This window comes from Galleria mellonella, unplaced genomic scaffold (genome assembly GCF_026898425.1).
Source record: "Galleria mellonella isolate WM207_F2 unplaced genomic scaffold, CSIRO_AGI_GalMel_v1 utg54, whole genome shotgun sequence".
NCBI classification, from domain to species: domain Eukaryota; kingdom Metazoa; phylum Arthropoda; class Insecta; order Lepidoptera; family Pyralidae; genus Galleria; species Galleria mellonella.
The window spans coordinates 2,375,181-2,389,244 of record NW_026442114.1 but is presented as its reverse complement, the minus strand read 5'-3'; the positions used below and the strand labels follow the sequence as shown (position 1 = coordinate 2,389,244).

The 14,064-nt window shown below is 34.1% G+C and overlaps 1 protein-coding gene across 1 annotated transcript; it reads left to right on the top strand.

The window, feature by feature from the left end:
- Positions 1-2,894: 2,894 nt before the first annotated feature.
- LOC113513184 (kinesin-like protein KIF20B) lies at positions 2,895-13,959 on the top strand. The gene is made up of 13 exons (XM_052898910.1): positions 2,895-3,494; positions 3,838-4,092; positions 4,533-4,661; positions 5,132-5,248; positions 5,493-5,643; positions 6,738-7,094; positions 7,847-7,970; positions 8,626-8,770; positions 9,866-9,952; positions 10,467-10,502; positions 10,794-10,878; positions 11,076-13,188; positions 13,698-13,959. The coding sequence occupies exons 1-13, from the start codon at positions 3,141-3,143 to the stop codon at positions 13,837-13,839; spliced, it is 4,095 nt and encodes a 1,364-aa protein (XP_052754870.1). The 5' UTR covers positions 2,895-3,140; the 3' UTR covers positions 13,840-13,959.
- Positions 13,960-14,064: the final 105 nt, after the last annotated feature.

Below are 14,064 nucleotides of genomic sequence, written 5' to 3'. Positions count from 1 at the left end.
AGCTGTCAATGATAGTAAAGCGGCTTACCTTAGGTTTAAACAAAATCCAACTCTCGATAATTACATAAGTTTTAAAAGAGTTCAAGCTGTTAAAAAGTTAGTAATTAAGCAAGTAAGACAACAGGGGTGGCAGGAATTTTGTTCCAAATTTAATAGATTAACACCAATTTCCACTGTTTGGCAAAATATGAGAAAACTAAATTCAAAACATCGTCAAAATCATCTTAAAGATATATCATGGGTCAATGATTTTTTACGTAAATATACTCCTGATTTTGTACACTCACCTTTTGATGACAAACAGTTTAATTCTGTTAATTCATGCCCAAAATTTCTCACTGACCCATTCTCAATTGATGAAATATCCAGTGCAGTAAAATCTAGAAAAGATACAGCTAGTGGCCTTGATCGCTTAACATACAATATGTTTCGATTGCTGAATAAAATAAACCTTACTAAACTCTTACAAATTTTTAACGATTTATGGAAGGACTGTATTATCCCACCAGAATGGAAAATGGATTGTTTGATTCCAGTAATTAAACCCGGTAAAGATCCTACAAATTTCGACTCCTATAGACCTATAACATTGACGTCCTGTGCAGGCAAATTATTCGAACAATTAATTAAACAGCGTTTAGAGTTCTTTATTGAAAGTAATAGTATATTACCATCGAATCAATTTGGTTTTCGCCGTGGATATTCAGCGCGCGAAAGTTTAGCGAACTTCTATGTCGACCTTAGTACTGCTTTGAATAACGATGAATATGTTCTATCTGTTTTTTTAGATGTCGTAGGAGCTTTTAACAATGTAAATTTAACAGTTCTATCTTCGATTTTATCCTCATTTCTTCCAATGAAACTTATCGAATGGATTTATAATTTTCTTAGTAATAGAGAAGTGTATGTTAAAGTAAATAGTAAATTAATAGGACCTAGGTTAAGCTCTAAAGGAGTATGTCAAGGTGGTATTCTAAGCCCGCTACTATATATTTTATATATCTATAAACTTAATTCAATTTTAGGAAACAGTGTGAACAACTTGCAATTTGCCGATGATTTATTAATTTATATAAAAGGAAAGAATATTATTGATATGCAATTAGTGTTAAATGAGTCATTAAAAAGACTTGAGAAATATTTTTCTCTTCTTTCCCTCGATATTAGTTTAACCAAAAGTAAAGTAGTTGTTTTTCATCAAGTTCATAAATATGTTCCATTAATGAATATTATATATAATAATCAAACTCTTCCAACAGACTGTAGCGTTAAATTTCTGGGGGTAATTTTTCATCAAAATTTAAAATGGGATCTATACGTTGATTGCTTAGTAGATCGTGCTTTAAGAGCCACTAATATAATAAGATCTGTAATTGGTCGTAACTGGGGAGCTGATCCTAAAATTATCCTTTTACTTTACAAATCTCTTGTTAGAAGTAATTTTGATTACGCTTTCTTTTGTTATGCCTCAGAACATAAATTAGTAGAAAAACTCGAAAAAATTCAAAATATGAATTTAAGACTTATTTTAGGTGCTATGTATACTTCTCCAATTATCTCAATGCAAGTAGAATGTAATTTGCCTCCTATCCTTCTTCGTTTCGAATACCTAAAACTCAAATTTCTCTTCAAAGTTTTTTCAGTTTCCAATAACCCACTCATACTCAAATTATTAAATTGCCCCATTTCTATGTTTTTGAATAAAACTATTGTCAATGATTTGAATTTACGAGATGAATATAACATCTATAGTAGTAAGATACTTCCTTGTTATAATGGCCTTTATGAGAGTAAGTTCTGTAAGATCAAAATTGTTATACGTAAAGACATAAAAGAAAAGCACGATATGTATGAGACTTTATCAGAATTTATTGACTACAGGCAGATATATACAGATGGTTCCAAAAATGCACTTAGCACTTCAGTGGCTTTTTACGATTTGTCAAATAGATTTGGTCACGGTTATAAAATTTCAACTTTGGCTAGTATTTACACAGCAGAAGCAAAAGCTATATTTTTAGCATTAGAATACATAGAAAAACAGGTACTATATTCGAAATGGATTATAATTACAGATAGTATGAGTGTTCTTATGGCATTAAAAAATAACACATTCATTTCATCATCAAACTACTTAATTCAAGAAATTCGTAATAAATATTATCATCTCTGTACTATATATGGAAAAGATATTATCTTCATCTGGACCCCTTCACATATTGGAGTGTTTGGGAATGAACAAGTAGACACTTTGGCTAAAATTATTAATTCAAGTGCTGCTCGTGTTCAAGATTTACCCCTTTGTTACTCAGATTGTAGTATTGGAATACATAAAATCGTTACAACTAAATGGGAGGAGCATTGGACTCAAATATTACAGACTAAAGGCAAATGGTACCGCAAAATTAATTGGCGTATTGGAAAACCGTGGTTCTGCAAAGGAAGGGACACAAACAGAAAATTTTACACCAATATTTGTAGATTACGAATCGGCCACGGACATTTCAACGAACACCTGCACCGAATGGGCATGATCGCTTCCCCATCATGCACATGGTGTAACTCAAATACAGCCCAATCTCTACATCACCTTTTTTTTGATTGCTCTGAATTTGTCATTCAAAGACACATTATGTTTGACGAACTTAGGATTATCTTCAAAAAACCCGAAAATATCCCGCACTCAATCCCGATTCTCTTAAGATTTCCTTCTTGTTTCAAAGCTATTTTCACTTATATTACTACAACATTCAAGGAGCTATAAGAATACTTTTATTGAATTGCAAGACAATGATTTTTTATAATTATTTATTTTTAATTTGATAAATCCACTGGTTTAAGAAAACTCAAGAAAAGATATTTATGAAAATGTACTTACCGGATTTGACAAATGAAATATTGAAGATTATGACAATAATTGAAGCGACATTAGAAAAATAAAATTCCAGACAAATTATCTCTTTGAAGACTAGGCAGCATGGTCTCCGACCTTAGCCTGTTCCAAACGGAACAAACGTACTAAAAAAAAAAAAAAATTAACCGTTGCGTTTGTTTTTCTCGGCGTTTATTATTACTCTTTTTTTTTCAAATGCTTCCAATGTTTCAATTAGTTTAGTGACTGTTAAGTTCATTACGTTACAATGATTGAACAACGGTATTCCGATAATGATCAATCCAAACGCGACATCCCTTCTTTCATTGAACCTCGGCCGCCTCTTATATTAAATCCATTTATGCGACCTCGCCCTCAGAAGGGCACCAACTTAATGGAACTATTTGATGAAGACTCTGTGAGTGACGAACCTGAATTAGTGCAAGTATATTTGCGCCTGAAACCCTATCACGGCCAGAGCAATTTGTATGAAGTCCGTTCAGATAGGTGTCTGATAACATCTGTCGACACGGCCACTGCTGGTCATGGTCGAAGAACTGAGCACAATATATCGAAAATGTACACATTTTCACGTATATTTGATGCGGAGACCACTCAAAAAGTAAGTTTCATTTAAATGGTACTAGGCCACCATTGCATGAATTTAATAAAACATTAATTTTCATATTTGAATATGACAAAAATAATTTCATGAAATTTAATGGAATTCTAATTACGTTTGCGTAAAATTTACACTAGTGGAGTACCTGTTACGTTTAATTCATCAAAATGAAATAAATACATTTTGCCCATTATGACTAATTCATCAGGAATCAACCTTGATGATTCTGGGTGTTACTGTACATTTATCAACCTAAATCTAAGTGCAAGCAATCCTCTTTCTCCTATATTCCAATATTACCTAATATAATACCATACATATATAGATAACATTTTGTTTTCAGGAGATATTTGAACATGTGGTTAAGGACAATTTGAAGAAACTGCCAGATGGTCATAGCTTCACTCTACTTACATATGGTGCATCTGGTTCTGGAAAAACATATACATTAATGGGTACAGTAGCATCTCCAGGTCTTGTACCCCGCTCCCTTGAGTATGTCTTCAGAGTGGTTGATGCTGCACAGCAACCTGTCTATAAACCTTCAGAAGGTGGTGCTGACAAGCTGGATTATGCTGAACAAGAGTATGAGTTGCAGGTGTTGCATTCCACAATAGTTATTCGTGTTAAGCACTTTAATCTTGAATTTAATATAAAATTTCAGATTTTTTTTCTATATTACATAATTGTATTATGTGAAAAAATAAATTTACTCAACTCTATACATATGACATATGTTAATGTAAACTATGCATTAATATATGTCTAAAGTATTAATTTAGCTTACAATTATACATTGTCTCTGTTTTCTTGCTGCATACAAATTTGCTCTTATGGTAAATTACAAAAAATGTCACAGTCCTGTTGTGACTAGATATGTTGTAATCCATGTCGAAATGTCATCAATAAAAAAGCAGGTAAGTAGGTACTATTTATCTGCAAAAGTTTTTTTATCAAGTTCCTATTGTGTATTTAAAATATGTATAAACAATGTGAATTTTTAAAATTAACTGTACTTAGGATCATTATGGTTTTCAGTGGGTGAAGCGACTGAGACAGGTATCAGCCCCGCTAAGAGATAAATATAAACGGATGAGTGCAGGGCTCTGCAGTGACTTTACAGCCAGCAGCTTGGATTTGTCCAACAGAACTAAATATTATGTATGGGTAGGTAGAATTAATTTATTGTTTATATCAGAATTTTTTTTTCAAGTTGGCTTGGAATATGCTTCTTTACTACTTAAAACTCTAGGATAACAATATTTTTTCAGCTATTCTGTTTATATTAGAATACCTGCTTGTTTATGATACTTCTACAGATTTTTATTTACTATATAAATGAGTTTACCACTATGAAGATGTCCACTTCGTCCACTTAACTGGCATAAAAAGTTATTTAATTCCTTTTCTATACAGAAAATTGTCTGTTATTCAAATTTCATGATAATTAAATGAGCCAATAAGGCATCATGCAGTGAAAAATAAAGTCATTCAATTTCACAATTATAATATTCATAAAAATATTTAAGTAGTTAAGTTTTGTTCAAAATGATTCAGTATTTTTGTTTAAATATAAAAACATAATAGGCATAATTGGTAACAATCACTAATGATTAATAATTTATTGCCATTTTTAGGTATCATTTGTAGAGATATACAATGAGGGCATATATGATTTGTTGGCAAGTTCAGACAGGAGATCTTCTAACAAGCTCCAAATTAGAGAAGATTCAAATGGCAATGTCTTTGTTAAAGTAAGTCTTTTTTGTTTGTATACCATCACCCAGTTCTCTTATGTGATAAAGAAAACACTCCCAAAAAGCTCTTTTGAAATGTAACTGTACTGGAAGTTACAAAGAAGCTTATATAATTTTATATTTGATATTGTTTAAAAATGTCAAATACTCTAATTATTTTTTTGTTTCACACAGGTTGTTCGCACAGGTAATGATGCAGAAAACTGAGTATATCTAATATGTCATATCATTCATTAAACAGGGTGTGACGCAAGCGTTCGTGCGGAGCGGCGAGGAGGCGTACGACGTGATGGTGGCCGGCAAGCACAACCTGCAGGTCGCCGCCACCGGCATCCACGCGCAATCCTCACGCTCGCACTGCATATTCACCATCACCATGCTTACTGAAACTGGTATGGCTTATCCCTTTCCACTCCAAGCTTCTATTTCTCTTTATTCCACCAGCTCCACGCTAAAATTGCGTTTTTTAACTTTTAGGGGTTTTTCGTATGTTGTAACTAAAAATTACTTTTTCTTGATTGATTATAATTCTTATTATATCTTTATAATCCCTTTTGGTATGTTACAAAATCAATGTTAAATGACACTCAACATTGGAGTAGAAACGGTTTATCATGTAACGAAATTAAAACAAAGTAAAACAAGCACATTTTTTGTATTAGAAAAGTAAATAAGTAATTTAACTGTAAAATAAATTCACATTTTGTAATGCATGCATATGCATATGTTCTAAAATGTGAAACATTTGTTCTATAATTTTTATTGTTATAAAAAAATATTTTCAGTTTTTTTCTTAAATACATGCAAATTTTTACTGTTGTAGTCTTGAAAAAAATTTCAAGGTGAAACTACATATAAAATTCAATAAATGTTATTTGTTCTTGAACAGTATCATCCCAAATAGCAAAGTTAATTGTGGTAATTGCAAATTTTAAACTCGAAGTTTTAATATTCCTAATTTGATTTTTTACAAATATTTGTTGATTGCTTTTTTGTTATTTGAAATTATGGTTGCATGGTTACTCAGACTGTGGAATGAGCTTTCTGTCGAGATTTTCCTTGGAGACTACAGTATGAGGTTCTTCAAAAGGGGTTCATTGAGGTTTGTTTAGAGTCAGCAACATGCATGTGATACCCCTAGTATTACAGGTGGGAGGGAAAGGGATTGTTAGGAATGGAGATTGATACCCCTATTGTTAGCAATATACCCTATTAGGGCGACCTCCACATGGTTCCCCCTGGAAATCATCGTGAACAATTCTTATTGAATTCATCACGATGGGCTAACTGACCTGCTTCATCCTCACCTATTATCCTTCACTGGTGCCCCGCCGGTGTATACCGATAGCGCGGGTGCAGTTACCATTCCATTATCACCCATTAAAAAAAAAGTATTACAGGCGTTCATGGGCTACAGTGATCGTTTACTGACAGATGACTTGTGTGCTCGTATGCTACCTTTGTGGTAAAAAAAAATGGTTCGCAGAGGGCGTGGCGCGCACGGCGAGCGTGCGGCTGTGCGACCTGGCGGGCTGCGAGCGCGCGCGGCGCACGCGCAACGCGGGCGCGCGCATGCAGGAGTCGCGCGCCATCAACTCGTCGCTGCACGTGCTCGAGCGCTGCCTGCACACGCTGCGCCGCCGCCGCCGCGCCGCCACCGCCGCCGCCGCCGCCGCCGAGCTCGTGCCATACCGCGAGTCCAAGCTCACGCGCCTGCTGGCGGCCGGCCTGAGCGGCGCGCGCGCCGAGGCCGTGGCCATGGTGGTCACGCTCAACCCCGCGCCGCTCGCCGCGCCCGAGTCGCGCCACGTGCTGCAGCTCGCCGCCGTCGCGCGCGACATACGTCAGTAACACCACTTTATTATACAACTTAGAATGGGAAACAAGCTGAAGGACCACCTGATTATTTTGTTACCTTACCTTACCTGTTACCCTATTCCCTTTGGCCGCAACAGAATATCAGTGCTTTGCTCTTTTGAAGGCGAAGCAATAAACTGAGTTGTGACCATTTTGTATTGTTATGGCACACACACAAAAGAAAATTGTGCTTGACTTTATGTATTTTTTTTTTAATCATTTATATTATCTCGTTTTTATAATTTGTGTCCTGTAAACAATACAAATAAATTATCTATCTATCTGATGGAAAGTGGTAACCGTCGCCTATAGACATGAACAGTACCATGGACATAACAGAGTATACTGTTTCGCCTATGATACCCCCCATGCGTTGCCATTCCTGAGGACTCAGGTGTTATTCCTCTGTACCCTGTAAATTCACGCCATATCCCACCCTTCAAACCGAAACACAGCCATGCAAACAACTGCTTCACGGTAGAAACACGAAGAGGACAGAGGTACCCAAGCAATCAACTTTTGTACAAAGTCTCCCACTGGTAAAACTCGCCGCTAAATACTCACTATCCATACCTCACTACTTATATGTACTTATACATGGTGCAAGAGACAAGTTCCAAAATGAAAACAGCTGATTCCCACCGAAAATATTTGTATATTTACGACAGTGCATTCGTTTAAAAACTTAATTTTTGTACAATATTTTATATTACTACATAAATAGTACTTTGTGTACAGAGGTTAACAGCACAATAGCAGAGATGACCTGCCTAGACAGTACACAAAATTCGACAATACCTTCGAGTGCTGAAGTGATGAAACTTCGCGCGGACAATGAGAGATTGCATTTCGAACTGGTTCAGTAAGTGTTAATATTATTTTGGTATACATACATTGTATTCGTAACATTTTTAAAAATAAAATCTTAATAAGATTGATATGAAAGATCAATGCTTAAAACGGTTTTTTTTATATGCCACAAAATTGGCAAACAAGCTTACAGTCTATCTGATGGCAAATGGTCACAGTAGCCTATAAACGCCTGCAACACTAGGGGTGTCAGAATTTATTACCAACCTGGAAGAAATTTTATACACCCTTTCTGCAAGAACCCCATACTATAGTATCTAGAAAAAAATCGCAACAGGTATGTCATTCCACAGTTAGTATTTGTTTAATTTAATGATTAAAATTATATTTAAAAGCATTTCACATTAGCCTTTAACTGTCCACTGCTGAACATAAGCCCCTTAAAAGGTTTTGCCAATTGCCACACATGGCAAAGGGATTGGCAACCGCAATTAGGCTTTGGAGATGTTTTAAGAAGGACGCCGATCCACATCCCTCGCCCTCTCTCATTCGCCTCTTACAACACTAAGGGAAAGGAAGGGACCTATCTCTGCTGGGACCAATACCGTGAAATTAAAAATATTATTGTCCATAAATCTATCACAAAAATATCTTGCTTTTAAAATAATTTCTTAGTAGAATAGGATTGTAGTGAGTGGCTATTGCAGAGCGCAAGCCCGCAACAAGGAGCTGCTGGCGAACATGGAGGAGCGGCAGCAGCAGGCGGCCGCCACCATGCGCGAGCTGGTGGACGACGCCAAGGACATGACGCGCCAGTACTACGAGGCGCAGCTGGCTGCACAGCGCTCGGAGGTATCGTCATCATCACCTTTATTTATCTCTTCGTAGCCTTCTTACAGAGCTACATAGGATGTAATGATGTAAGGGATAGCTTGGCAAAAACTGAAATAATGAGTTCAGGCCATTAGTCTGAACTACTGATTACCAGTGAAAACTCTTACTGGAAATTTGATTTTTTTGAGAGCATTCCACAATAGAGTGTATCTCTCTCCTATATCTTTACTAATATTATAAATAGGAAATGTTTTTTTTTTTTTTTTTTTTTTTTAATTAAAATAGAATGTATTACGTATCATTAAGATATGTTGTCCAGTATCAATGCTGTGTTTGTATTGTAACTGTAACATTTAATATTTTTTAATTAGCTATTATTTTCTATCAAAACCAATTCATAATTTTTATCAAACATTCAAAGGTTAACTATTATGGGATAATTCTGCCATAGTACTTATTTCATTAGAAATCATAAGAAATCTATTATTCTAATTTAGAACAATGAAGTTTTACAAACAAACAAACAAACCACTCAGTTGATTTTAATAATTCTTTCACTTATAGAAAACTACATTATCAAGAAGTAATATAGACTATAATCGTATTTTCAAAAAAGTTAAAGATTCCCACGAAAATTATAATAATATAATCCAAGGCATCAAAAGTTTGCCTAATAAAGCTAATATAAAATATTACCTTTCTATCTATCTAAATGGATAAACTTAGAGCCTTTGAAATGTGGTGCTGGAGAAGGATGGAGAAAATTAGCTGGAGGGATCGAATTAGCAATGAGGAGGTCCTGCTTAGAGTTAAGGAAAAAAGACAAATTATTAGAACTATTGAGGACAAAAGGGTAAAAATGTTAGGACACTTGATACGACACGACGAACTTATGAACATTAGGAGACCAAGACATAGTTACATCAGGTAGATCAAGGAAGGAGTTGGTGTCGTGTCGTATCAAGAGGTGAAGAGACTCGCTAAAAATCGTAGTGAGTGACAAGAGCTCCACCGATAAGAGTGCAGCTCTTAAATGGATAGATAGATAGATCTATCTACCCATCCGGAGCCGGAGCGAAACGCTAGTATTAATTATAATTCTTTTGTACATAGATGGATGACATGATAGAAGAATATGAAAACAAATTGAAGATGGCCGCTACACCTTCCAATGCAGAAACACTTTTGCTTCAAGAAAAGGTATATAATAATGTTTATATTCATCGTACTCATCATATCAGTCTACTACTGATCATAGGTCTTCCCCATAAAGGGTTTTTTTTTATGGGTGAAAATGGAATGGTAACCCCTGCCTGCGCTAATGGAATACGCTGGCGGAGCGCCAGTGAAGGGTGATAGATGAGAATGAAGACAGGCCAGTTAGCCCATCATGATGAATTCATCAGGAATTAACCATGATAGTTTCCAGGGAGAACCGCGAGGAGGTTGACCTGGTTGGGTATATTGCTAGCAATGGGATTCTCAGTCTCCACCACTTTCCTCCAGTAGTTATCAAGCAGGCAGATTGGCAAGTGCAGTTAGGCTTTGATGACGTTTTAAGAGAGGAGAGAGTTAATATTATGAATATTTATACTCAACACTATTATATACAAACAGATTGTCCAAAATCATTTGTTAAATGTTGCCATTATGAAGAATATAATTCATATTTTATTTTTAAAAACACTATTCTAACTGCATATTTATTTTTCAGGTTACAGAACTAATGACAGAAATTGCAATCTTAGAGGTAAACAAATTATTATATATTTTTTTTTTTATTAAATACCTGACATCCTTGTAAAAAAATTTAATAATATACTCAACCGTTTGTTTCAATTTTTTTTTAAATCATAAAATTAAAAGTTTAATATACAATTAAAATAATAAAATTAATAATATGCATTTAGTTCTATCAATTAATATATTTTCATCTCCTTTTTTATTATTACTTTTTATGATATACCAAGATTTCTTTACTAATTCTGACAATTATAAAAAAAATAAATAAAGATTATCTAATTAAAAATAAATATAATAGGAGAAGTTAACTGCGGAGCGGTTAGCACGTGCTCGCGCTGAAGAGGAAGTGCAGCATCTAAGAGCTTGCATCGACGAAAGAGACGGTAAAATGACATTATATATATTTATATTACAATCTAAATTAGTTTTTTTACTTACAGACTGTAAGTCATCCAACATACATAGCAAAAGAATTGTAAAATAAAACTTATCTAACCTTTTTAAAGTAAATATTAATCATAATATAAGAAAAAAGTCAATAAATAAATTACGAACACTAATATAAAACCTTCTATTTCAGATAAAGTCTTTGGAGATAACCAGTCAGAAAAACGTGAAGATGTAATGCTCGTGAGTGATAGTGAACATGACAGTGAGGAAGAAGTTGAAGATCCATGCAATGAGAGTCTGGAACCCACATTTAAAAAAGAAGATATTAACCGCTCAAAACTTGTTATGCAGAGCTTAAATTCTCATAATACTTCGTATAGTACTATGCAAGATGATGAGCATACAATTGATAATAATGAAAGCATTTTTGACAAAACTAATGACACTCTTAAAGATGACCATTATAGTTCTAATGAAACCGATAAAGAGTCTACATATGACAAAGATGAAGAAATATATTCTATTAAAAACACGATGGAAAAGTCTCTTAATAATACAAAAACAGAAGACTTTGAAGGTGAAAAAGAAGAGCATGAATCTGTTAATAAATTAAAGACGTCTGATTTTAGAGGTACTTACTGTGTCAAAAGTTTTGAAGAAAATGAAACTGGTAATGTAAATGAAGAAAAAGTACTCTCACATTCCAGAGGTATTTACTATGTGAATAATGTTGAATCGGACAAACTTAAACCTATTTCTATTTTGCCAGTTATTAATACAGATATTGTTAAGCAACTGTCAAGAGAGATAGAAACTCAAAAAATTGATCTAAATATTAAAAAAGATAATGATATAAAGGCAGAAATGAAATACACACAAACAGACAATACAGAAACAAAACCGAATATCAAGGTATCTCAGACATTGGTAAGTAAAATTATAAACTCAGCTAAATCAACACCAGGCGATAATTCTTTAACACAATTTGAACAACTGGAAATGGCTACTAACACCTGTAACGAAACTAAACACATTAGTGATGAATTCGTTAATATTAAAATACTAAAAGAGAAAAGGACATACTTTGATGAACAGCCTATTATAAATGAGAATACTGATAAAGTGGACCCAAATAATAAATTAACAAAAACAGATTACTTTATGAGCACAAAAGTAAATCAAGAAAGTCACATGAATGTTGACAGTAAAGATGTGAATATTAATAGTGATTGTAATATCGTAAAGAATGATCTTTTAAATGATAACTTAAATAATGATATTTTACGCTCTCCATCTATTGTCAAAGATGAAATAATAACTGACAATTTCAAACCTAGTACAATTAAAAAATTACTAGGTGAAAGTTTAACACGCCAAACAAATATATCATCAACTCACAAAAACATAGCTGTGCCAAAAAAACAAAACTCTGTTGATATATTCGAAGGGTTTGATTCGCCTCAGCCACATCATTTTACCAAAGAATTGGATGTCATCGAAAATGCACGTAAATCTATTGAAAAATTAGTATTAGCTCAACAGTCTGCTAGTAAAGTACAAAAGAATAATAAAAGAAAAGATAAAGTAGAGTCTGAGTCAGTAGTCAAAGAGCCAATAAAAGATGTCAAACAAACTATTTTAACCAACATATCTGCAGTGCAAAAAACCCCCTTACTAAAAGTGGAAAAGACAGAAGAACTCAGTCTAAATATGCAGCAAGCATCTATTAGTGGAAATAATACTATAGAAGATTTTGAAAATATCTACAAAAATATTACTGCTCCCAGGCCAACTGATTTTGATGTATTCTTATCTCAAGAGCCTAATATATCAAAGGCCATAGAAAATGATCAAATTGTGACACAAAAAACTAATGGGTCTAAGGTTGATGAAATTAAAATGGAAACCCAAAAACTTACTGAAGTAGAGGAGGTGAAATATAACCTAAGAAACAAAGCCTCTGTAAAAACTGAAACTCTTAAATGTTTTAATAAAGATCATAAAGATTCAGAATCAGAAGAAGTTTTAGTTGTGAGTCAATCTAAATGTGAAAGTAAGACTAAGCCATCTAAGAGGAATTTACGATTAAGGAGACGAAAAAATGAAAATGATGAAGAAAAGTCTGATTCAGAGACTGTTAGTTTGAAGGATATTGTTAATTTGCAAACAGAGTTCTCTGATGTTACTCTAGATGTTCCTGCGCCCGTGAAAATTGTTAAAGATATACCTTCACCAGAAAAATCTAAATTTGAGGATGAAAATAGACCGCCTGTCTTAGAAATACAGAGCTGTCCATCGAAAAGGTAGGTATACGACAAGTAATATTTTATTTTAAAATTTGCCTTTTAAATGTCCATATAACAATGTTTAAATGATAAATATACAATTTACTATATAAAAGTTGTTGGAGAATTGTCCCATTTTAGATCAAAGGCCAAATGTTTATCTCATCAAATTTTTTAGCAGAAGATACCTATTGCATTTGAGTGCTAAGTAATAAGTGGGTTACATAGCGATCCGTGACCCAATGTTATGTTTTGAAAACACTCGAACTCTGCTGTAGTACTTATAAAATTATTCCTGGCTGTCTCAAGTGTTATGCCTACTCTATAAAGACTTTTGACAAAGTCTCTTTTTTATAATAACTCCCCATTGCAAATAGAATCATGCCATAAGTTGTAAAGTTTCTATATCCCAAACCGTTGGCTTTGAGTTGCCCTTTTTTTAGTAAGCAATTTTATATGCTTTTCTAGTTTAACTAACCATCTCAAAATTATATTAATATAATTTATATATATTTTCTTTTGTACAGCGTAACACGAAGTCGGAGGAAGTTATTCACGCCGCGCATTGAACCACTGGACGAGTCTATGGGCGCAGCGGGTGACAGCAACGAACGCATCTACGTCCCTCGGCCTTCCTACCACCGTACTCGAGCACGCCGCAAGCTGTAAACATTAAAATTCGCGTTCGCAACCCATTTTCGTCCCGTAATGATAATTTTAATCGACATAGATATTAACAGAGTTTATGTATTGACTTTATTACAATTAATTAAATATTGATTATAAGAATACTCTGGTTTAATTTTACATACATACCTTTAGGAAATGAAGTGCATTCTTGTTTTATAATCGGACTAGCAACCCACTCCAGCTTCGCACGGTATTCTTTACAGA

Coding starts and splice junctions, on each gene's coding strand:
- LOC113513184 (XM_052898910.1), top strand. CDS start 3,141: ATGATTGAACAACGGTATTCCGATAATGATCAATCCAAACGCGACATC. Junction 4,093..4,532: donor AACAAGAGTATGAGTTGCAG/GTGTTGCATTCC, acceptor TATGGTTTTCAG/TGGGTGAAGCGACTGAGACA. Junction 10,503..10,793: donor CAGAAATTGCAATCTTAGAG/GTAAACAAATTA, acceptor TAAATATAATAG/GAGAAGTTAACTGCGGAGCG.